The following is a 23,069-nucleotide window of genomic DNA, read 5'->3' as shown; positions in this document are numbered from 1 at the left end:
AGATAATGATCACATAAGGATGACGGGTAACATAAAAGGATCCCACATATGGAATAAGGCATAGGAGAACAGAGACCTAGTGTAGAAAAAGAGTTTCTAGGAGATCAGAGAAGGAGACCTGGCTTTGTTTTGGGAAGATAAATGGAAACAAGAACCTACACTGTTAAGAGAGGACTTTTTGGACCTTAAGAGAGAAACTGACACCAAAGGGCTTTTAAGGGTTAGAGATTTATGGGAACAAACCAGCACAGAAGACAAATGGAGAATCTGGAAGAATTTAGAATTAAGGAATTATAACCCCTTGAAAGCAAAAGCAGAAGCACTACTGGTTGTTTTGGAACAAAGGAAGATTCTGGTATCAGAAGGGCATGACCAACTTAGATGGGGCAACAACGAAGGAGGCACCTTCAATATTAAGGAGGCCAAAAAGTTATTGCTTGAGCGAAACTCCAATACACCGGACAAAGTGTGGCAAAACCTGTGGAGGCAGCAAGGTTGGATGAAAATCAAACTCTTCATGTGGTTGGTGCATCATAAAAAAATTCTGACCTGGGACAATATTAAAAAGAGAGGTGTGCTTGGACCTTCTAGATGCCAGCTCTGTGAAGTTCAAGAGGAGACAATGGAGCACCTTCTCAATGATTTCATCTTTACCTCTAGCTTGTGGGACACCTTTGCCACAATTTTTCAACAGACGGACAGGGACAAAGAAAGCATTAGAAATACCCTTAATAACTGGAGACGAAACTTCTCTGAGTATGAATTTCTCAGCCTAACTTGGGTTTTAACTCCAAGCTTCATAATTTGGAATATTTGGAAAGAAAGGAACAATAGAATTTTCAAAAATGTTCACAGCACCACCCATCTCATTTTTGAGAGGATCTTAAGACAACTCAAAGAGATGGTGGGCACTTTTGTGAAAAATTCCACAAAAAACCCTCCTTCGTAACAGAGAGGTAGATTCTGTGTCGGCTGGGGATGCAGGGGCTTATTCCTTAGGGGATGTTCAAGAAGGTTATGAATCTTGCTAATAAGCCAGATTATTGGCATCCTCCTCCTCAGGGTTTTCTGAAATTCAACATTGATGGGGCCTCAAAGGGCAACCCAGGTCTTGCTAGTTGTTGAGGGGTGCTACGTGATGAGAATGGATGTATTCTTTTTATCTTCCATTTCCATCTGGGAAAAGCTACAAATAATATGGCTGAATTAATGGCTCTTGACCAGAGTTTAGATTTCTTAAAGCAGGATAATCTCCAGAACACTATTATTGAAGTCGATTCTGAGTTGATCATTAACTCGGTTAAAAGAATTTGTTGTGGAACAGAGCCGGAAAAAGTCTCAAGTCATTGGAGGCTAATACAGGTCTTTCAAAGGATATAAATTCACCTCCAAGATCTTCGCACAATGAGTTTTACTCATGTCTGAAGGACGGCCAATAAGCTGGCAGACATTATGGCCAATCAAGGGGTAGTTTGTACTAAAAATAGGGTCAAATTAATAATGCCAGAGATGTCTCAGAATAGATTAAAGGAGCAGTGTTGTGGTCAGGCGGAAGAGGACAACAAGATTTTCCGTAACAGGGCCATGGAAACGGGATTGGATTGAATTTTTTGCACTTGGAAGAATGCTTTTGGCGTGCAGGTTTTGGAATGGTAACATCATACCAGAAATTTTAGGGAGGCGGCCGGAAAAAGGCAGCTTCATCTTCCTTTGGTTGGGCACTAGATTCCAGTCCTCTGCAGCAGCTGCAAAACCTCATTTTATTTTGGCAGTGACTTTACCATCCTTGAAGCGGTTTCCGTTATATCGCACTGCTTTCACGATGGAAGCGGTATTTTTCATTTTGGTGCAATTCCACTCAACACGCAACACATGGCGGAGAGTGGGGAGGAAAAAACACCCCTCATCGCGCAGTAAACTTCGGGAGTTTAAGGGTGCGCGATATGATTTGCAATTGTTGGATCATTTGCGAGCAACCTACAGCTAGGATTGATTGTGCTAGTTGGTGGGTCTGTTTTGGGGTTTATTGTTCGAGTTGTTTGCGAGCACCATCTGGAATCACACGCGCTCAATGGATTTCGGGAGGAAAAAATACATGATGGTTAAGTGAAAAATGGACCCGATGTATTTATCAATTAAGATCTATTGAATCCATCGGGTCCATTTTACCGGTTAAACGGTGTGCTTGTTAGCCACCCGATTTGTTTCTCAGCCGCTGGATCTTTTGATCTAGATCTAACTACTTGATGTGGGCTTGTGCCTTTTGTATACTATTTCTCTTTTATAATTTTGAATAGAAGGATTTGCTCTTGCCTAAGCAAAAAACAAAAAATAAAAATATTTTATAGAATTAAATGGAGTTGCCTTAAAAATATTTTATAAAATTTAGTGAGCCTTTTTGGAAGCTTTTCCGGTCTAATTTCTCTAAAATCTTGCGGGAATTTATTGAAATCACAAGTTTGATGGGTAACTCTGCAGAATAGAAGTGCCTTAAGGATTTTTCGGGTTGAATCCGTATATACAATAAAAAACAAATTTAAATAACACAAATCAAAATTTCACCTCCAATTTTTCCACACAATTCGATAACATCTATATATTAATTTTCCTAACAAAATATATCATCATTTAATAATAAAAAATAATAATAATAATAAAATTTTTTCATAAATATCATCTTTTACTAATAATAATAATAATTATTATTATTATTATTATTATTATTATTATTATTAAATTACATTACACCCATCCCATCCCCATCCCCATCCCCATAAAGCTATTAATTTTTTTTAACGGTTTCTATCATCATCCGTAAGATCGACTCGGTAAACGGCGTAAAAACTTAGCGCTCTGATTGATGTCTCCAGTGGCGCTTGACACGTGTCTTTAGTGAAGCGACAATTCAAGGGAATAGAGGCGCCAATTGTACCCTCAGCAACAAATTAGTTAGTTAACCCAAATCATGGCTGCTCAACGAACTTCGTTATCAGCTGTTGATCAAGTCAACTCATACTTGAGGAGTCATAGAGAAGCTTACTACATAAAACTATATAAACCTTACAATTGTTGTGCAAGGAACCCTGAAACTTCGTCTTGAATTTATAAACCTTAGAATTGTTGTGCAAGGAACCCTGAAACTTCGTCTTGAATTTTGCTGATTTTATTTTTCACAGGATTACTGCGCGAACTGCAGTAATGGAGTTCTTTAATATTAATATTGTGATTTTTGCAGCGATGACATTGTGGTTGCAGCTTTCCTGGACAGCTTATGCTGCTTGTTACAGTGCCATTTACAGTTTTGGAGATTCTCTGGCTGATACAGGGAATTTCTTAGCGTCAACAGCGGTTGGTTCTAAACCACCATTCGGCAATCTGCCCTATGGCAAAACATATTTTCACAAGCCAACGGGCCGGTTTTCGGACGGACGGCTTATAATCGATTATATCGGTATGTTTTTAAAGCCTTTCGAATGAATATTTTCGATGCTTTACATATTCTTGAATGTCTGACTTACATTATTTCTTTCGTTTTACCTTTGTATTTGTACAGCACAAGCCTCAGGCATGCCGCTTTTAGCTCCATATCTCAGTAACAATAATTCAGTATTCAGGAGCGGTGCTAACTTCGCAGTTGCCGGAGCCACGGCTTTGGACCCTTCTTTCTTCGCATCCAGGAAGATCGGACCGCTTATGACTCCATTTTCTTTGGACGCGCAGATCCAGTGGTTTTTAGCACAAAGATACAAATTTTGCGCAACCTACAGAGGAGGTGCGTCTTCTGCTTTTTAATAAATTTGTTATGAATTGTTTCATTCACTTCTTTGGATTTCTTATGAACTTCTGACCCCACTTCTTTGGCATTCTTATGAATTTCTGGCTTTTTCTTCGATCTCGTCTTTAAATGTGCAGACTGTAATAAGCATTTTGCAAATGCGTTGTTTCTGATGGGAGAGATCGGTGGAAACGACTACAATGATGCATTCTTTCAACGACGGCCGATGCAAGAAGTCGAAACATTTGTTCCTTTAGTTGTTGATAAGATCGTAAACTCGCTCAAGGTAAGCGAGTCTTTATTTCCATTCCATGAAAGCTAGGTTAAATTAACTTAAAGCAAAAGTAGTTAGTAATTATTTTAAGTCTTGAGTTTTCTTCACGATACTTTGTGAAAGCTAAGCTAAATTAAATTAAAGAAATTAATAATTCTAACTTCTCGCTCTGGTAATCTTCTTGCTTTGCTTTTCTGCAGACATTGATTACCGTAGGCGGTGCAAGGAAGATTTTAGTTCAGAACAACTTGCCCATCGGCTGTTCTACGGCGTATTTAACAGAATATGCAACAGGTCGTGGAGAACCAGTGGACAAAATGGGGTGTATGCCGAGGTTTAATAATTTCGCTCGAAAGGCAAACGATCATCTGAAGGCGCGAGTGGCAAAATTGCAAGCTCAACATCGAGACGTTAAGTTCGTGTTTGCGGACACATTCAAAGCAGCTCTCAGAGTCCTACAGTCTCCTCAGTCCTTCGGTAAGCAAGGAGAAAGGGAAAATAACTTTCGATGTTCTTTTCGACTTTTCAAAAATAATATAGTTTTGTGAATTTTGTCACGCTTCTACTTCTATTGTCGTCTTTTTCATAAGTGGAAGTGAACTGTGCAGGTCTGCAGAAGAATGTCTATTGTCGTCTTTTTCACAAGTGGAAGTGAACTGTGCAGGTCTGCAGAAGAATGTTTTACAGGCATGTTGTGGAATAGGTGGGCCCTACAATTACGATAGACGTACACCGTGTGGCGTGGGAGGAGCGGTTTCGTGTGCGAATCCTCAACGGTATTTCAACTGGGATGGGGTGCATCTCACGGACGCCGCTTACGGCAACATAGCCAATTTATTTTTGAACGGCACCTTCGCTAGTCCACCCCTGAAAACGTTATGCTGAAGGCCAGAAACGCCACCTAAACTAGCCGGACCAAATATAGTCCGCCCAAACTACGCTATACTGGCTCTTTCTATCCACCAAGCTAAACTATCTTCAGCTATCTTCATGTTTGTAAGGAAACCAACTCAGCTATACATTTTGAGGGGAGCTTTGATGGTCCCCTTCTTTGTTTTATTTTGTCACACTGTGCGCTCTGAGAGGATCTTTGATGGTCGCTCTTTTTTATTTTATTTTATTACAATGAAGGCTGAAAGGAACACTCACGGAGTGGAAATTTTTGTTAAATAAAAATAAGTTATGTTTTATAATTAAGTTTTAGTTATTTGTATTAATGGTTAAGTTAAATATTTTAGTGTAGACTTTTTATAGGAGAAATTTTTGGTATGTTTTGAATGGATTTTAATTCATTATAAATCACAAATGTCTGAATATAAAAAAAATCTTATATGCTATTATTTTTATAATAAATTGTTTTGTATTATAAGTGATTGTCAATTTTAAATCTTCTCCACATAAATCTAAATAATGATAATATTCCCATTATTCCATAATAATTATGGTTAAGAAATCAAAATATAATACATACAAAGTAAAAAGCCATGGCGACCATAAATGATCGTTATTCTCTTAATGATTAATCTATGATAATGGGCCATTGTTCCTAATCTCAATAAAAAATGAATTATAAATATATTATCTTAATTTTATAATTTTGTTTTTTTTAAGCACGTTTGATATGAATTACAATTTAAAATGTATATATTTTCAATAGTTTGCAAAAAATGTTTACATATAATAAGAAAGAAGATTAACAACAAACTAAACAAAGGAAATATTAAGATTTGTCTACAGTCAAATATAAGAGGTTATGAATTAAATAGGGTTAAGAGGTTCGAAACAAAGAGTTCTGCTAAGCTTTTTTTGTTGTCTGCCGGATCTGCAGGATCGTCGCTATTGAGGGTGGCTCTGATCATGGGATTCACAATTTTTTGCCTAGTTCAAAGCTATGCAAATGGAAAGCTAAGGAATGGGGTTTCTGTTGGGATTTTTCTGATAAAATCTCAAAAACATACAAATAAAACTGAAACTCAACACACAGAGACAATGCTCTGTTTTCTTCACTCGAGAATCTTTTGTGCACAGGGAAGCTTTTAAATTTTTTTTACTGAGAACAGAGTATTACACCACCACAAAAAGATTTCTATTCATTAAAACAAAATGCCAAATACATATTCATCCTCTTTGCTGAGAGGGATTCACCAAAAATTACATTCAACAAAACTCTGTCTCCACCTGAGAATTTACTGTGCTGGGTTTACTGCTGTAAAACCCCTTTTTACTTTACTACTGTAAAAATAAATTTACATATGCAGTAAACTTTTACATTACATTCACAATTTCAAAAATTAACTGTGGGCTCTTTTCTTTTGCATTTCAATGCAAATCCAATACATTAAAAAAAACAACACTGATCTATGCGCACTGCTGTGCATCTCCCTTGGTTTTTCCACTGCTGCGAGCTTTAGGTTCATCGCATGAGCAAAGCTGGATATTCAGGCATACTACCCGTGCGAGTCCATTTTTGTTTCATATATATTAAACCCAAAACAATTACATAATATACGAGCTCCCTTGTTTTTTGGATATTACATTGCGTAAAAAAAATTAACAAACTTACCATGCCTTTCTTTAAATGCACCATACCTTCGACATAAAAAAACTTACGTGCTGTATATAAAAACTTCAATATTCACCTACTTTCATTAAATGTCTTCATGAAAAAAAGTCTGCAGTCAACCAAGCTTTTATTTTACTCCACGCAACATTTAGTTAATGCTGGCCGTATGCAGGTTTGGTTGATGGACGGCGGAGAACAATCAGGCAGATCGGACGGTGGACAAGAATATCGGGAGGCCTTACTTGACTGAACGATAGCACCCGAGAAGTCAGACTTGCTTACGTATGGGGAGAGCCACGCGTCTGCACCATATTGTATCGGGTTCAAATATACGGAAACTGCCTTCACGCAAAAGCGGTCCGATATCCCTCAAGCGGTTTATGGTTTTGTTCTGGTGGTTTTGGGTGAGGTACGCACGGAGTTGTACAAGCACAGTTGAAATTAGATTTCAACACTCCCCTTTAATTTCAACTGCTGGGCATTCAGTCATACCCAGACACTTCCTCAAAAATTCAAACCTTTTCTGATCCAATGGCTTTGTCAAAATGTCTACTACCTGTTCTTGAGTCCTGCAATGTTCTAAGACAATTTCTCCATTGTTCACCAATTCTTTGATGTAGTGAAACCTTGTATCAATGTGTTTCGTTCTCTTATGAAACACTGAAAAGATCACTGTCGCTTTTGTCTGCTCTTGGCCGAAGCTCCTCAACATTCTTCTCATCCAAACTGCTTGACATGCTGCTGCTGTAGCTGCCACATATTCAGCCTCTGCTGTAGACAATGCTACAATGGACTGCTTCTTAGAAGCCCATGAAATGGCTCCTGAACCCATATGAAAAACATAACCGGAAGTGCTTTTCCGATCATCTACACTTCCAGCCCAATCACTATCAGTGTATCCAATTAAATCTGAATGTTCTGAGACATTATATAAAATTCCAAACATTTTGGTACCTTTGACATACCTTAAAATTCTTTTTGCTGCCTGCCAATGTGCCTCCTTTGGCCTCTCCATGAATCTGGAAATTAAACTAACAGCATACATAATGTCAGGCCTAGTTGCTGTTAAATACATAAGGCTGCCAACAATACTCTTGTACAAACTAGGATCAAAATCCTTGCTGTTGTCCTCTCTGCTGAGTTTTAATCCCATTACTGTGGGAGTGATCGCTGCTTTGCATTCTTGCATGTTAAATCTGCTCAATAGTTGATTTACATATCTTGCTTGTGAGATAAAAATTCCTTTTTCATTTTGATCTACTTCTATGCCTAAGAAGTATCTCAAGAAACCCATGTCAGTCATTTCAATTCCTCTTTCATAACTGATTTAAAATTCTCAACGAGCTGATCATCATTACCTGTGAAAATCACATCATCAACATACAAGACAACAATCAAAATTTTACCATCTTTTTCTTTGATGTAGACGGTGGGTTCTCCTTCACACTTGTCGAATTCATTATCCAATAGATATGAATCTATTCTACTGTACCATGCTCTTGGCGCTTGCTTCAGCCCATAAAGAGCTTTCTTCAATTTGCATACTTTGTTCTCTTCACCTTTCTTCTCATAGCCTAGAGGCTGTTCAATGTAAACCTCTTCCTTTAACACTCCATTTAGGAATGCTGACTTCACGTCCATTTGATAGACTTTCCATTTGTTTTGAGCTACTATAGACAGCACTGCTCTCACGGTTTCCATTCTTGCAACCGGTGCGAAAGTCTCCTCATAATCTCTTCCATACTGCTGCTTGTATCCTTTGACAACCAGCCTTGCCTTATGTCTTTCTATTTTACCTTCAGCATTGCTCTTGGTCTTGTAAACCCATTTCACTCCAATGACTTCTTTGCCTTTTGGTAGCTCAACCAAATCCCATGTTTTGTTTCTCTCTATGGCATTCATCTCCTCATCCATAGCTTCTATCCATTTCCTATCTTTAATTGCATCCTCGAAATGAATAGGATCATCAACATGACAATACAAGGCAAATAAGGAATTCATTCCTTCATCATAAATGTCACTTAGATTTCTAAATTTCTTACCTCTTTCATTTGGTGTGCAAGTGCTTGAAGATGCACTTGAATTTCCTCCTTGTGGTGTGCTTGATGAAGCACTTTCATTTATCCTCAATGGTGTCCCTTGCTGTCCTTGTGTTGGCGCTGCTGTTTGGGGATGCATTTCAGCCACCTCCTCATCATCTTCATCATGAGACAAATAGTTTTTAACATTAACTGTCTTCTCTATGCTTCCATCCCAAGCTTCCTCTTCAATGAATTGAACGTCTCTGCTGACAAAAAACTTCTTGGTAGATGGGATATACAACCTGTAGGCTTTGGATTCCTCACTGTATCCAATGAATATACATTTCTCCCCTTTGCTGTCCAACTTCCTCCTTAGCTGATTTGGTATGTGTGCATAGGCCACACATCCAAAAACTTTCAAGTGGGTGACACCTTGCTTTCTCCCACTCCATGATTCTTCCGGCACTTTGTTCAACACTGCTTTTGTAGGACACCTGTTCAAAATATACACTGCACAATTTACAGCTTCAGCCCAATAATCATTTGGCAAATGCTTTGCCTTTAGCATGCTCCTCGCCATATCCATGATGGTCCTATTCTTCCTTTCAGCAACTCCATTTTGTTGTGGGTGTACCTTGCTATGAACTGTTTGTGAATTCCATTTTCTCTACAAAATCGTAGGAATTCCTTGGAGATATACTCACCTCCTCTATCAGTTCTCAAAACTTTAATATGCAGCCCGTTTTGGTTTTCCACAAATGCCTTGAAATTTTGGAATTTCTCAAACACTTCACTTTTGTTTTTAAGAAAATATACCCAAGTTTTTCTTGTAAAGTCATCAATGAATGTTAGGAAATATTGGCTGCCTGCTAATGATGGAGCTTGCATCGGTCCACATAAATCTGAGTGGATGATCTCTAAGGGTGCCTTTGCCCTTATGCTTTTACCTGATGGAAAACTTTCTCTGTGTTGTTTTCCCAAAATGCAACCTTCACAAAGGCTGTCCGGTTTCTCTATCAATGGTAATCCTCTTACCATTCCTTTTCTACTTAACAAGTTTAGACCTCCAAAATTGAGATGTCCAAATCTCAAGTGCCACAACCAATTTTCATCCTTTGGCACGCTTTGGAAAGCCTCTTGGGTAACTGCTGCAATTTCTCCTTTGTTTTTCAAATCTGCCCTGATCCTGAGAGGGAACATCCTGTTCCTTGTCATCTTCACTTCAGCAATGCATCTTTTGCTGGGTGCTATATCCATGATGGTGCATACATCATTTTTAAAGAAAACATTGTACCCCTTATGGACAAGCTGTCCAATACTCAAGAGGTTACATCTCATTCTAGGGACATAGTAGACATCTGCTATGGTTTTCTTTTCTCCTTGCTTTGTAAATATTTTTACCTCTCCTTTTCCCATAACAGAGATTTTACTATCAGTTCCTAGTGTGACTTCTGATTTCACATTTTTATCTAGGGCAGAAAAGAAGGCTATGTTTCCTGTCATATGGTTGCTGCAACCTGAGTCTAAAAACCATATGTCTTCACTGTTTGTTTCAGCCATGTTACAAGCTAACAACACATTATTTTGGCTGATGTTTTCTCTAGTGACATTTGCATTTGATCTATTGTTCATATCATGCTGCTTCTTCCTACATTCACTGGCATAATGCCCATATTTTTTACAATAATAGCATTGGACATTGGATTTTTCATACCTTTGTCCTTGAGCATGATGTTGTCCTCTTTGTTGGCTGCTGCCTTGGTCTTGGTTCTGATTTGGATTGCTGCCTCTTCCTTGAGCATTTGCTGGGCTGTTCCTTCCACCTCTGTTCTAGCTTCTGCCTCTTCCTCTCTTGTTTCCTCTGCCTTGACCTCTTCCTCTTCCAAAGGACATCTGGGTCTTGAAGGCTTGCTCTAGAGATGAGTTTTCATTTCTACTCAACCTCTGCTCATGTGTTATCAGTGATGTATGAAGCTCATCAACTGAAAAGTTTGAGAGATCCTTTGTCTCCTCTATGGTGGTGACAATCGCATCAAACTTTGAGGGTAAGACCCTCAATATTTTCTCCACAATCCTCCTTTGTTCAATGGTTTCTCCATGAGTCCTCATGTGTGTGACCAAACCAATCACATGTGTGAAGAATGAGTCAATATTATCTGACTCCTTCATGCTCAGATTCTCAAAATCTTTTCTCAGCAATTGTAGTTTTGCTGTCTTCACTCTCTCCATGCCTTGATAGGCTGTCTTGAGGGTTTGCCATGCTTCATTTGCTGTCTTAGCTGCTGCTAACCTTGGAAACACACTCTGGTCTACTGCTAGATACAACAACACACGGGCTTTTGAATCCTTCTTCCTATTGCTCTTCAGCAGATCCTTCTCTACTGGAGTTAATCTATTAAACTCATTTTCATCTGCTGGTTCTTCAAAACCATCTTCAACTATTTCCCATAAATCTTGAGAGGCAAACATGGCTCTCATAGTTATGGCCCAGTAGTCATAGTTCTTCCCATGGAACTGTGGGAGCTGGGTATTAAACATACCCATGCTAGTGCTTGTGCTAGCCATTCCTTGACTGTGTATTTAAAACACTGACTGTCTCTTCAGCAGTAACAAAAAGAAACTTGGAGGAATACCTGAATTTTTTTTGTCTGAGACTTCACTTTGTTGGAGAAGCTTTACAGCTGCAACAAAAGACTCCTCCTTTCAGCTTCTTGAACACTTTCAAAGAGCCTAAGCCTGCTCTGATATCACTGTTGGGGATTTTTCTGATAAAATCCCAAAAACACACAAATAAAATTGAAACTCAACACACAGAGACAATGCTATGTTTTCTTCACTCCAGGATCTTTTGTGCACAAGGAAGCTTTTAATTTTTTTTTACTGAGAACAGAGTATTACACCACCACAAAAAGATTTCTATTCATTAAAACAAAATGCCAAATACATATTCATCCTCTTTGCTGAGAGGGATTCACCAAAAATTACATTCAACAAAACTCTGTCTCCACCTGAGAATTTACTGTGCTGGGTTTACTGCTGTAAAAATAAATTTACATATGCAGTAAACTTTTACATTACATTCACAATTTCAAAAAATACCTGTGCGCTCTTTTCTTTTGCATTTCAATGCAAATCCAATACATTAAAAAAAAAACAACACTGATCTATGCACTGTTGTGCATCTCCCTTGGTTTTTCCACTGCTGCGAGCTTCAGGTTCATCGCATGAGCAAAGCTGGATATTCAGGCACACTACACACGCGAGCCCATTTTTGTTTCATATATATTAAACCCAAAACAATTACATAATATACGAGCTCCCTTGTTTTTTTTGGATATTACATTGCGTAAAAAAAATTAACAAACTGACCATGCCTTTCTTTAAATGCACCATACCTTCGACATAAAAAAAACTTACGTGTTGTATATAAAAACTTCAATATTCACCTACTTTCATTAAATGTCTTCATGAAAAAAAGTCTGCAGTCAACCAAGCTTTTATTTTACTCCACGCAACATTTAGTTAATGCTGGCCGTATGCAGGTTTGGTTGATGGATGGTGGAGAACAATCAGGCAGATCGGACGGTGGACAAGAATATTGGGAGGCCTTACTTTACTGAACGATAGCACCCGAGAAGTCAGACTTGCTTACGTATGGGGAGAGCCACGCGTCTGCACCATATTGTATTGGGCTCAAATATATGGAAACTGCCTTCACGCAAAAGCGGTCCGATATCCCTCAAGCGGTTTATGGTTTCGTTCTGGTGGTTTTCGGTGAGGTACGCACAGAGTTGTACAAGCACAGTTGAAATTAGATTTCAACAGTTTCGCAAAGCTCATTTCTCTCGGCAGAAATAAGATCCAGTGGGTTGGTTTGAGGAATGTTGATGCACTTGCTATCTAATGGACTGATCGCGCTTCTAATAGAGTGGGTCTATGAATAACATTATCTTTCTTTGTTGGATCCAGTCATTTTTTATCGACTGCAGGCTCGAAGGCTTTGCGATGGATGTTTTCCTTGCCATCTCATGTGGATCTAGGGTCAGCGGCCGGGATCTGGAGTCTCTGTCACCCACAGATCTGCGAGATCGTTGTGGTTGTGCGTGTGACTATTTACGAAGGATTTGACAACAATATCCTATGAGGTAATACATGGTTTTAACAAATCAACTGGCGAGCTTGGCAGTTGCTGGGAGCAATGGCTTGGTTTCAAGTGGGCCCTGATTGAAGTCGAGGGAGAATGGCTTTCGAGAAACCTTAGTCGCAAAATTTAGATCAACCTCCCATTAAGGATCGCATCTAGTCAAAAGCACATGGGTTTATTTCAAATCTGTTGGGTTTGGGAATCAAATGGATTAGAGTTTTAATGCTTTTGGTGGCAGGGAGGCACTCAATTCTCTTTTCTTCCAGTACCAGATCTTTATGCATGATGATATGCCGACTTTTGTTGGAAATTTTCCGTCAGAGCTGAATGGAGAGGTGGTCTTATCAACAGATCTGAGAATGTCTTTTTGGATCCCCATTCCACCCTTGAATTTTCAGGTCATGGAAAAAAAAGGATGGATCCCGGATGCTGAACCTGAGATCTATCTGAGGGAATAACTCTCCAAATTTTTGTAAAAACCTTCGAAGGGGAATATATATTCATGAGGGTCTGGATCTGGGATTAGGTTCGATCTCTTAAGAAAAATATTCAAGAACAATTGGGTATTCCATAGGGTCTCCAAAATCTGATTTATGCAGGGAAATCATTGCAAGAGGACTACAAGTTGTTGGAATATGGCATTAAACGTGAATCAACCATTATCCTTAACACGAGACTTCGTGGAGAATTTCTTGGATCTAGCTCCAAAGGCCCAGTGCCTTTCAAGGATGCATTAAAGGAAGGACTAATTCACACAAAAATTCATAACAATCCCCCTAATCTTCCTCGTTGCTAAATTGTGGAACAAATGAACTAGGTATCGAATTTGATAGTAAACTTTCCAAAGGTCAATGATCTCTACTCCAAATTCCACGCAGTAATAGTCATATACAGCTTTAATGGTTTATGTCCCAAGTTGGAGAATTTACATCAATGGATTTTCTCTAGTTGGATTGAAAACTATAACATCCACCTATGTTCTAGGGGATTTTTTATTATGAAATTTGACACAACAAAAGATATGGATTATGTATCAAAAAGGGGACCATGGTTATGGGGAAATGCTCATCTATTTATGATACCATGGTTTCCTGGCTTTGATGGAAATACCATGGTGGTCTCCAAAATGTTGGTATGGGTCAGGTTACATAATCTATTGTTGCATTTTTTGCATCACAAAGTATTAAAAGGGATAGGGAATTATTTGGGGAAGTTCCTAAAAGTGGATGCAAATAGAGTCTCAAAAGTAATTTTCACTTTTGCTAGGATCTGAATAGAGGTAGACCTTTGTAAGGGTTTACCTAATCACATTATTCTAATCCATAACAACCTGCAATGGTCCCAACCTCTAGACTATGAGAATACAACATTTAGATATTGTATGTCTTTGAATTGGTCATCTTCAAAACTCGTGTCCTCAAGCAAAGAAAGACCCTAAAAGAAAATAGAGACAAACCCAAAATCCAAAGGGTTGGAAGTTTTCAGAATCAAAGGAAGTAGAAGTAGAGGAAGAAGAAATCCCAGAGAACATTTCAAACATTGTTGAACAAAATTCCCAGGATATCATAAAGAAGAATGAGGTTGAGAAGAATACTTCGTTAGTTCCAATTCTTCCCAAAGTAACAACTCCTTCAGTTCAACAACAACATATTGAGAAGATTCCATTTGAAAAAGAAGCAAGCGACAACAAACAAATTCATGCATCAAAAAGTTTGGATTCTGATAAAGAAATTTCTGTAAGTGTAGAAGAGAATCAAATGACTATTATATCTTCCCCTCCCAACTTAAACAAGCAAGTTGACACTATGAGGCATACGACCTCAATGTATATAAGGTGCTTTCATGACAAGGAAAGAGAGAGTGGGCCTCTATAGGAAGAGTAATAGTACTATCCCAAAAGAGACACACAAGAACATGAGAGGATTGTTAGTTAACCTGCAAAGTAGTTCACAAGAAAATGACAATCATAAAAACAAGTAACAATGCAGATTCAACAAGATACATACCAAAGCCAATGAAATATTTCATTTTCACTAGTATGTGTTAACATCAACATACACCGAAAACAACAAAATAATAGTCTCACAATCATTCATAATATATGCATGAAAGTGCGCCAGATCTTAGAGCTTCATATATTAAGTGAAAATCCTAAGATACATAATTACAATGCTACCACACTAGCCCCAGTAATGGAACATTAAGTCATTGCTTTCTCATCCAAAGAAATATCTTCTCTCTTATACCAAGCTAGAGAAGTCAAGGTGAAAATTCCAAAGTCCCCTTTGCTTGAGCTATGAGGGTGTATTTATAACAAATGAGGTGACTCTCCACCTCCCATGTAACTCTTGACCTCCCTCATGACTCTTGAGGCTCCTACTATGAATTTTCAAATTCCTATGTGACCTTTGAGCTTCTTCACTACTTTCGAACTTTGTTTTTACTTTTCACATTCCATATGGGACCCTTAGGGCTTCCACATATCTTACATTTTCTCATGTTTCAAAAATTACATAATTACATTCCACAAATGATGTGGAAACACATTGACAAATCTAAATTTTTAATGACACTTTGAGGAAGCATGACTTGGTGATGGTGACATAAGACTTCATTTCATCAATGTTAATCTCTTCTACTCGATGCTATGAATTTGATTTCTTTATGTTGTATCTTTTCTTGTCCTGCATCTTCATCCTCCAAAGGATCTAGATAAGTACAAAAACCTTCCAAGTCAGCATGAGATGCCACCATTCTATCATGGTCCAACATTTCTTCCTATTCTTCATGATGGTTCTTCCTTTTGATCCTTCTTTGCATGTGTTCCCTTGTAGCATCTTCTGATGACCTCCCTTGAGCATCACCTTGCCATGTTGAGATGATATACCTACAAATAAAGTCCACTCATGAAAAGACAACATCAGTCCGAAGACCATCTATTCTACCTCTGACTGCTCATGGAAGATGTTGATTGTGATGGATTTGTGCAAGGGATGAAAGGGAGAGGCTTCCTTGGATAATTGCATAATTATATGAGGTAAGATTTGGAAGACTATGTTGATTTATGGTAGCAATGAATGTGCTCCAAGCCTCAAAATTTGCAGGGAGGCTTGGACACATGTATTCGACAATACTCAGAAAACATTTTAGTAAATTCCACCCGGAATCAGTTTTATTAAAATAATTAATTACTTTTAATGGGTGCGTAAGTCTAAACTTAGGAAATTAAAATAATTAAAGGGTATTAATTTAATTGTGGGTGAAACTTCTAGAAGAAGACGAGGAACAAGCTAAAATGATCTGAGCCATTGATTAGAATATAATTTGGGTTGTTCATTCTCAACTAGAGGATTATAAGAGGAGGCTTGATGGGCATTTGGAAAGAACATTGAGTGGAGATCAAAAGATCGAATTTTTGAAGCACCGTAGTTGCCGGAAGAGGAATTCGAAGTGATATTTTGCAGTGAGGGGCAGAGATAGTATCGGAAGGGAATTTTTTTCCTAGGCCAGAGAGTACAAGGCAGAGAGGGAAAAACAACGTCCAGAGAGGTTGACGCTGAGCCACACAGAGCTATGCTGTGGCAGTGGAAAGCCTGAGAGGGAGACCGAATTCCTGCTAAGTAAATCGAGTTTCAAAAGTCGGGAGTCGGGGTGTGAGATCAGGTGGTTGAGAGCTAAAGTTTCCATCCAGTAGAGGATCAAAAGGAGGGGCAACATAGTCCCAACTGTTAGTGTCTGTTAGTCATGTCAGTCACCAATGATCAAATATACTCTTTCAAAGTTTTTGCTAGGGTCTTAGGTCAAAGTTTTTATGGTTTCAGTAGGTCTTCAAATAAAAATTTGATCAATGGTTGGTGTGTCTAGGTTAGTGCTACTCCCTTCAGCATTCATGGTTATCATCATTCATCATGGTCATGTATTTTTTCGGGTGGTTTTGATGATGGATCAATTAAAATGTCTTCATATGCATTTTGGTCTAGGTATTGACCCGTTTTGTCATCACTATGTCAAATTTGAGCAGAAAGAGCCATGTCAATTGTCTTGAGTCCTCATATAAAGGGATTTAGCATCTTAGGAAGTTAATGAAATAAAGGTAAAGGTAATTTTCAGTTCATAAAGATATTTCTGTAATCACATCATATTTGGTCTTAAGATGAAGTATGATGTCATGGCATGACATATGCCAAAAAAGTGAGTTTGAGTTTATAAAGGATCATTCAAACATTCATATCACTCATTTTAGTTGTATTGAGCTCCAAATTATCATTGGATGCCATCCAAGTCATTTCAACATCGAACTGCACCCTCCAAGGTGATTTTTCTCCTCCACTCTATGTTTTTTTCAGCCATGCTGCGTTTTTCAGTTTTGGGAGCAAAGGGGCACCTGCCAGAGGTTTCTTTTTAAAATAAGGGTTCAAGAATCATTCATACAAGTAATTCAAAGCCTCTTAATAGTACCTCCTTTCATCAGTTGTTTCACATTTTAGTGGGGAACCCTCTCCTAGGGTTCACGCTATGTTTTTGTGGTTTAGCACTCTTATTGAATTGGCACACAGCTAAACTAGTTTCCCCACATTTCCTACCCTTCCTCAAACTGATATAAATTTCCCTTATCATTTCTAACCCTTCTCATTCATCCCCATAGCTTCTAAGGCAAACTCTAGACCCCACGCTACGTTTTCAGCAAAAAGGGTAGCATGGACTGTGTAAAAATTATTCACTGCCCTTCCCATCACTCCCTATCTTATTTATGCCTTCCCTAAGGTCCCTAAGACCCCTACCCACCTCCAAAATTTTTCCCATTTCTTAATTCCGTCCCTAACTCCGCTTTCCTCTCACTTCAAACTACAAAACCTAAATGCCCAGTTTCCCTAATTAAAACTCAGTTTTTTCCATTCTGGATAACCTAGTTTTTTGTGCAACATTTGAACATGAAACTGAAAAGAAAACCTACAACATGGGAGTACAAGTGTCAAGGTTTGAACCCCTTAATAATCAGGAGTTGGTTTCCTCACCATTTTCTAAGCAGTGTTTCCAGAATGTTGGTTGCCTAGGGTTTTGTGAGCAAATCCAACAAGTGGGTTATCATGCTACACTAACCAGCTTGTTTGCCACAAACCTTAGAGGAGATAAGCTCAAGATTTCAGGGTGGAATTCATCATTTCATTAGATACAATAGCTTCTGCCATAGGGATACCAAACAGTGTGGAAAAGTGGCTCAAAAACTCAGATTTGGACACCATCAAAATTTAGTTCAAAACGGCTCCCAAGAGTATTTTTCCTTTTGGACTGTTGCTTGAAAAATTTGCTCCATTAATGAAGTTCATCATGAAATATTTTACATGTGAGGGAGGTTTTCAATAGTGCACAAGTATCATATCAGATTGTTGATGCATTTCACCGGTGTAAAGCCTCTTAACCTACCTCATTACCTTAACATAAATTTAGTTAAGATGGCAAAGAAAGTGAAAAACATAAAGGGTGATCACCAACCTAGTTTCTACCACCATGCTTTAATTAAAATCATTGTCCTACACCATATTGAATAGAAGAACATCTCTTGGGAAACCTTCATGCAGTCCACAGTATTTATGCCTTCTACTAGTCAACCTACTAGCCACAGTACACCACCAGCATCATCCAAACCAAGGGAGGTTGGCTCATCTAGCAGAGTTTCAGTGAAGAAGACACCTAGGGAAGAAATCACTTAGACCTATATCAGAGGGAAGAGGCTTGTGTTTTCTCCTAGAGAAGAGGAAAGGGCCAAGCCTACTTCAGTTGACAGGGAAGCATCTCCACATCACCATGAGACATCATTCCATGAGCATATTCATGAAAAACAGGGCAAATCATTGAAGCATCTTGTCATGGAGAAAGAGGCTGAGATTAGAGGTTTGAAAGATGATTTGGCTAAAGCCAAATACATGATTGCATTTTTGTAGTAGGAAAATAGGCAACTCAAAGTGAATCAAATGCTAATTTCAAAACCTAGAATGGGTGTAGAGGATGAGTCAGGAAAAGGTAAGAAATTCATTGGTTTAGAGAAAATGGAGGACACTAAAATTCAAGGCAAGCCAAATAGGCCTAGAACCAAGCGATTGAAGAGGAAAGGAGACCAAATGAGTGAGCCATCTACACCTTTGGAGTAGCAAGACATTAAAAAACCATTGAACAAGATTTTGAGAAAGATAGGGAGTATTTACTAGATAAAGTTAATCACCACTTGGAGAAGCTCCTTGAAAGGGCCAACAGGGACACCAACTTGTAAAGGCACATGGCTATACATTATTACACCAGAAACAGGGTTTCCCAAATCAGAATTCAGAACTCGAAGAGAAAACTAAAGGAAACCTTAAATTAACAAAACAAGGGGGAAAAGCTTGAGTTGTTGGCTGAGGCTTCACTTAGGGCTTGAAGAATCATTACCTAGCTCCAAGGAATCAATTTCAAACACTTAGAACAAATTTTGGACTTTTTTGAAGATTTTCGGCAATTTTGGAAAATTTTAGCAGGTTTTGACTAGAAAAGGTAGCGTGGTCAACGCTACATTTTTGTTGGGAGCCTCTATTTGACAAATGGATTGGTTTTATACATGCCTTTTAATCTATACATCAATCCTAGAAAACCATACTTCCACTACAACATGATTTGTCATGTTAAAACGTAAAAAAAGTGCCTAAAATACACCTTTCTGCCCTCTTTTTGAGCAACACGCTATGTATTAGGAGTAGCTGTAGCAGAATTGAGTTTTGGAGGGCTAGAATTGGTATTTTTTAGTGCTTTAGGAATCTATGGTGTAATAGACAAAAAAATATTTCCAATGAGCTATCATGAACTAAATTTGGAGCTCAAGAACCCCTCCAAAAGTCACTCACAAGTAGCACACTATGTTTTCTCCAAGTACGTTGTGTTTTCAGAGCAATTCACTATGTTTTTGCCTAGAACTCACTTTCCTCGGTTTGTGTTATAGACATTTTTGGGCACTACAACCCCAATCAAACATGTCCATAAACCAAGGGCTCCTAATTCCCTAAAAGTGTTGTTTCATACCCTAAAGGAACAAGGTCAACTGATTACATCATCTCCCAGAAGTTCTCCATAGGAAGCTGCTCAGAACTGGTCAAAACTAGACCATACAAGTTGCTCAGTGCTAAGGGTGTGATGCATCCCACCTACCCAATGTAAAAGGTGTGATTCATACTGAAAAGCCCTTCTGTAGGGTGCGATCGGTGAGAGTGGACAAATGGCAGAGACAGTTTGCGAGGTGGATGATCATAGAATCTTCCAGAAACTTCTCCTATGACACTTGCTTCTCTGAATTCGCCCAGGGATGAGTAAGAGATCATCAATCTCCAAGTGGAACCAAGAACTATCAGAGAGGACACTAATCAAAATCCCAGAAGCTGACTCACCCCCCTGCAATCATCTATATGTAGATCCCTCATCCAAGAGATCCAGAGGCTAGAATTTTGTATCTTGTAAGGAAGTGCTATTGGTTTCTTGTTGGAATGTCATAGTGTTGGGTGATCTAAGATTTTCATGAGGTGAAAGAAGGGCTTTCATGCTAGGGGATGACGCCGGGTCAGAACAATTGGTTGTAATCCTCTTTGCTTATTCTTGATATTAATAAAGCTATTCAAGTTTTCCTCCACATTCTCGTATGTTTGATGATATATGCATTTGTGTGGTCAATATATATCTGGTCCTATATTGTTTATGATTGTAGATCTTTGTTCTTCAATAGTATAATGCTGCTTTGATTCCACAGGTGCTCTTTGAAGCTGGGTAGACGAAGGAGAAAGCGGCAAGGATCTGTCAGAAGGGAGAGGAACCGAGAAAGGAACCAAGCGCAAGACTGAGGTTGGTGTCCTTCATTTCTCTCTTATCTACTTCTCAGAAAGGAAAACGAAAGTAGTTTTAGTTTGTTTGTTTCTAAGATAGCTACCAGTCTTAGTGGGACTACCGATTCTGAGTGGACACTAGATTTCCTGATAACAAAATGGCGACTCCAGTGGGGAGCGAATAGATTGTTTTCTTGTCTATATTTGTTTGTTTTATAAACTTACATACGGAGCCTAAAGTCAAGCCAACTAGCCTTCGAACTGCATTTCTATGCAAGTGCAAAGTAGATCAATGCTGCTTCAGTCTATCTCCGGGTTTTGTTTATAAACTAAACAATCGATTTGCAAACCTTCTAATTTCCCTAGTGGTGGCTCTAGTAACGTCATTAGATCAGCCCCTGTGATTTCTATTTACTGTACATCACTTGCTCGACTGAAATCCCTGAACAGAGCTGCAAACTATGACCCAGAACCCAGTTGAAGTCTCGTCCCTAGACCATCACACCTTCTACTCTTGGGAATCTGGATGCATCGCACTTCCTGTGTGTATTAGGTGCGTTGCATCACACTTTCCATGTGTTACAGGTGCGCTGGTCAGACAAGACCTCTTATACTCTCAGTTTTTTGGTTTCTGTGTTCACTCTCTCCAGCTCTATTCAGGAGTTTTGCTGTCTGTGATCAGTATACCACTGTGGAAACCCCCTTCCTTTCCATCATTCCGCCTCCATTGTGCAAAGAACTGTGAATGTTTTTATGTATTGTGTGCCATTTTCAGTTATCTTTTACAAAGAAATAGCATAATCAAACTGTCGTCTTCTGATTTGAAAGTGTCACAAGTGTCGTTTTCAGTCAAAGAAAAGAATTCTATTGTTCTTGATGGTCGATTATATAGTTACTCTTGTATTTGATTTGAATTAGTAGTTTTTCAAGTGTCGAAAGTTGTTTTCAATTCAAAATAGCAAAGTGTCGTCATTATCTTCCTTTCGTTTTTGAAGAGAAATTTGTTAGTACTATCGCTTTGAAAAGATAATTCAGATTTTTACTTAGCATTCTTCTTGTCATTCACACATTAAGAAAGCTGAAAACAAATACATGCATGTGCATTTGCGTTTAGACTGCTTGTTGGTTTGATTTAGGACAGTGCATCTAGTGTGTGCTCTCTGCTCTATGTTGAAAGAATATCGTCTCTCTTTTTCTAGTAGCTAGGATTTTCATTGCAAAAAGAAGATTAAACGATTGTTTATCATCTTAGATTGCATTTTAGGAATTATATATACATCACGCAGTGAACCTGAAAGGAAAATTTCTTAAGAAAGATCAATTGTAAAATAAATTTAATGAACCTAAAAACGCTTTGGAACCTAACGCACAACATCTAGAAGTCTAGGCTAGAGACGTATTCCGGCGTCGTAAAGCCTGGTAACTATCGCTTTCACTGTTGGTTGGGTGATTCCTCCTCTTTGAGATGACAAGTGCTAGTACGGACTTGTGCTCCCACGTACTGTCGAGTATATATTGGGAGACCACAATAGGCTATATCCTTTATCCATAGGAAGCCGTGTTTGCCGCCCTATCGATCGCAATGCACTGAACACAACATTCGGGAAGATTGACTGCCGTACCGTAAAAAGTATTATGCAGTTTTGCGATTGGTTTGGTAATCCCTCTGTCTAGATTTCCAGAGTAGTCTCTTTCATTCCTTTTCAGACTCCTTAAAGGAAAAGGTCCATCTGAGCACTTGTCACTTCAGGCTCATTAAAAATCGAAGGCAACTAGAGTCATCTTTTGTTTTTTCTCAACTCTTAAAAATTGAAAAAACAAGTTGTGTCAAAGCGTTTAAAATTCATTTAATTCGGAAACATTTTCCCCTTTATTTTTAGTTGATCGAGTAATCCACAATCGTGGAAGAAATTCAATTGAAACCCCGTCGTTCACGGAGGCTTATGAGTCAACCGTCTTTGTCTCCAGAATCAAAACTATTCCAGAAAAAGAGAACTCGTTTAACTAGCTCAAAGTCCCCTGGTCAGGTTGGAACAAGTGTTCCGACAACCTCGGAGACTCCGGTTACTCCAAACATTTCTGGTACCCCTGCCTTTACAGAAGAAGTTCCGTAGCCACTAGAGGACAGTAGAACTGATCCTAGTATACTTGAACCGGCTCAATCTGTAGCTAATTCGGAAGGTGTTGTTCCCCAAACATCAGTCGCTGCAAAATCCATACCTTCTTCGGCACCGGAAACATTTTACGGACCTGACGGTCTACCTCTTCCACTCGGTTTGATTTCCATAGAAGAGATTGTGGAGGATCCACCATCTACTACTCCACCGCAATTTGGAGTTGGGGTCACTCTATATCCCTCTTCATCAGAAATTAGTCTACCATTATCGGAAGTTCCTGTAGAATCGCTAGGAAACCTTTTGGATAGACTAGATATGTCTGAGCAACCATCAA

At 38.7% G+C, this 23,069-nt stretch overlaps 1 protein-coding gene across 1 annotated transcript; it reads left to right on the top strand.

The window, feature by feature from the left end:
* The first annotated feature begins 3,198 nt into the window (after positions 1–3,198).
* Positions 3,199–4,934, top strand: LOC149146139 (GDSL esterase/lipase At1g28590-like). Its single transcript, XM_089452677.1, has 5 exons — positions 3,199–3,451; positions 3,554–3,772; positions 3,913–4,061; positions 4,250–4,526; positions 4,714–4,934. Exons 1-5 carry the CDS (start codon positions 3,199–3,201, stop codon positions 4,932–4,934), a joined length of 1,119 nt encoding a protein of 372 aa, XP_089308803.1.
* The last annotated feature ends 18,135 nt before the right edge of the window (positions 4,935–23,069 follow it).

The sequence above is a fragment of the Pinus tabuliformis genome, chromosome X, assembly GCF_031772625.1.
Source record: "Pinus tabuliformis cultivar Carrire ecotype Pingquan chromosome X, CPIR1, whole genome shotgun sequence".
Lineage (NCBI taxonomy): Eukaryota > Viridiplantae > Streptophyta > Pinopsida > Pinales > Pinaceae > Pinus > Pinus tabuliformis.
The sequence above is the reverse complement of the archived record's forward strand: the minus strand, read 5'-3'. Positions and strand labels throughout refer to the sequence as shown.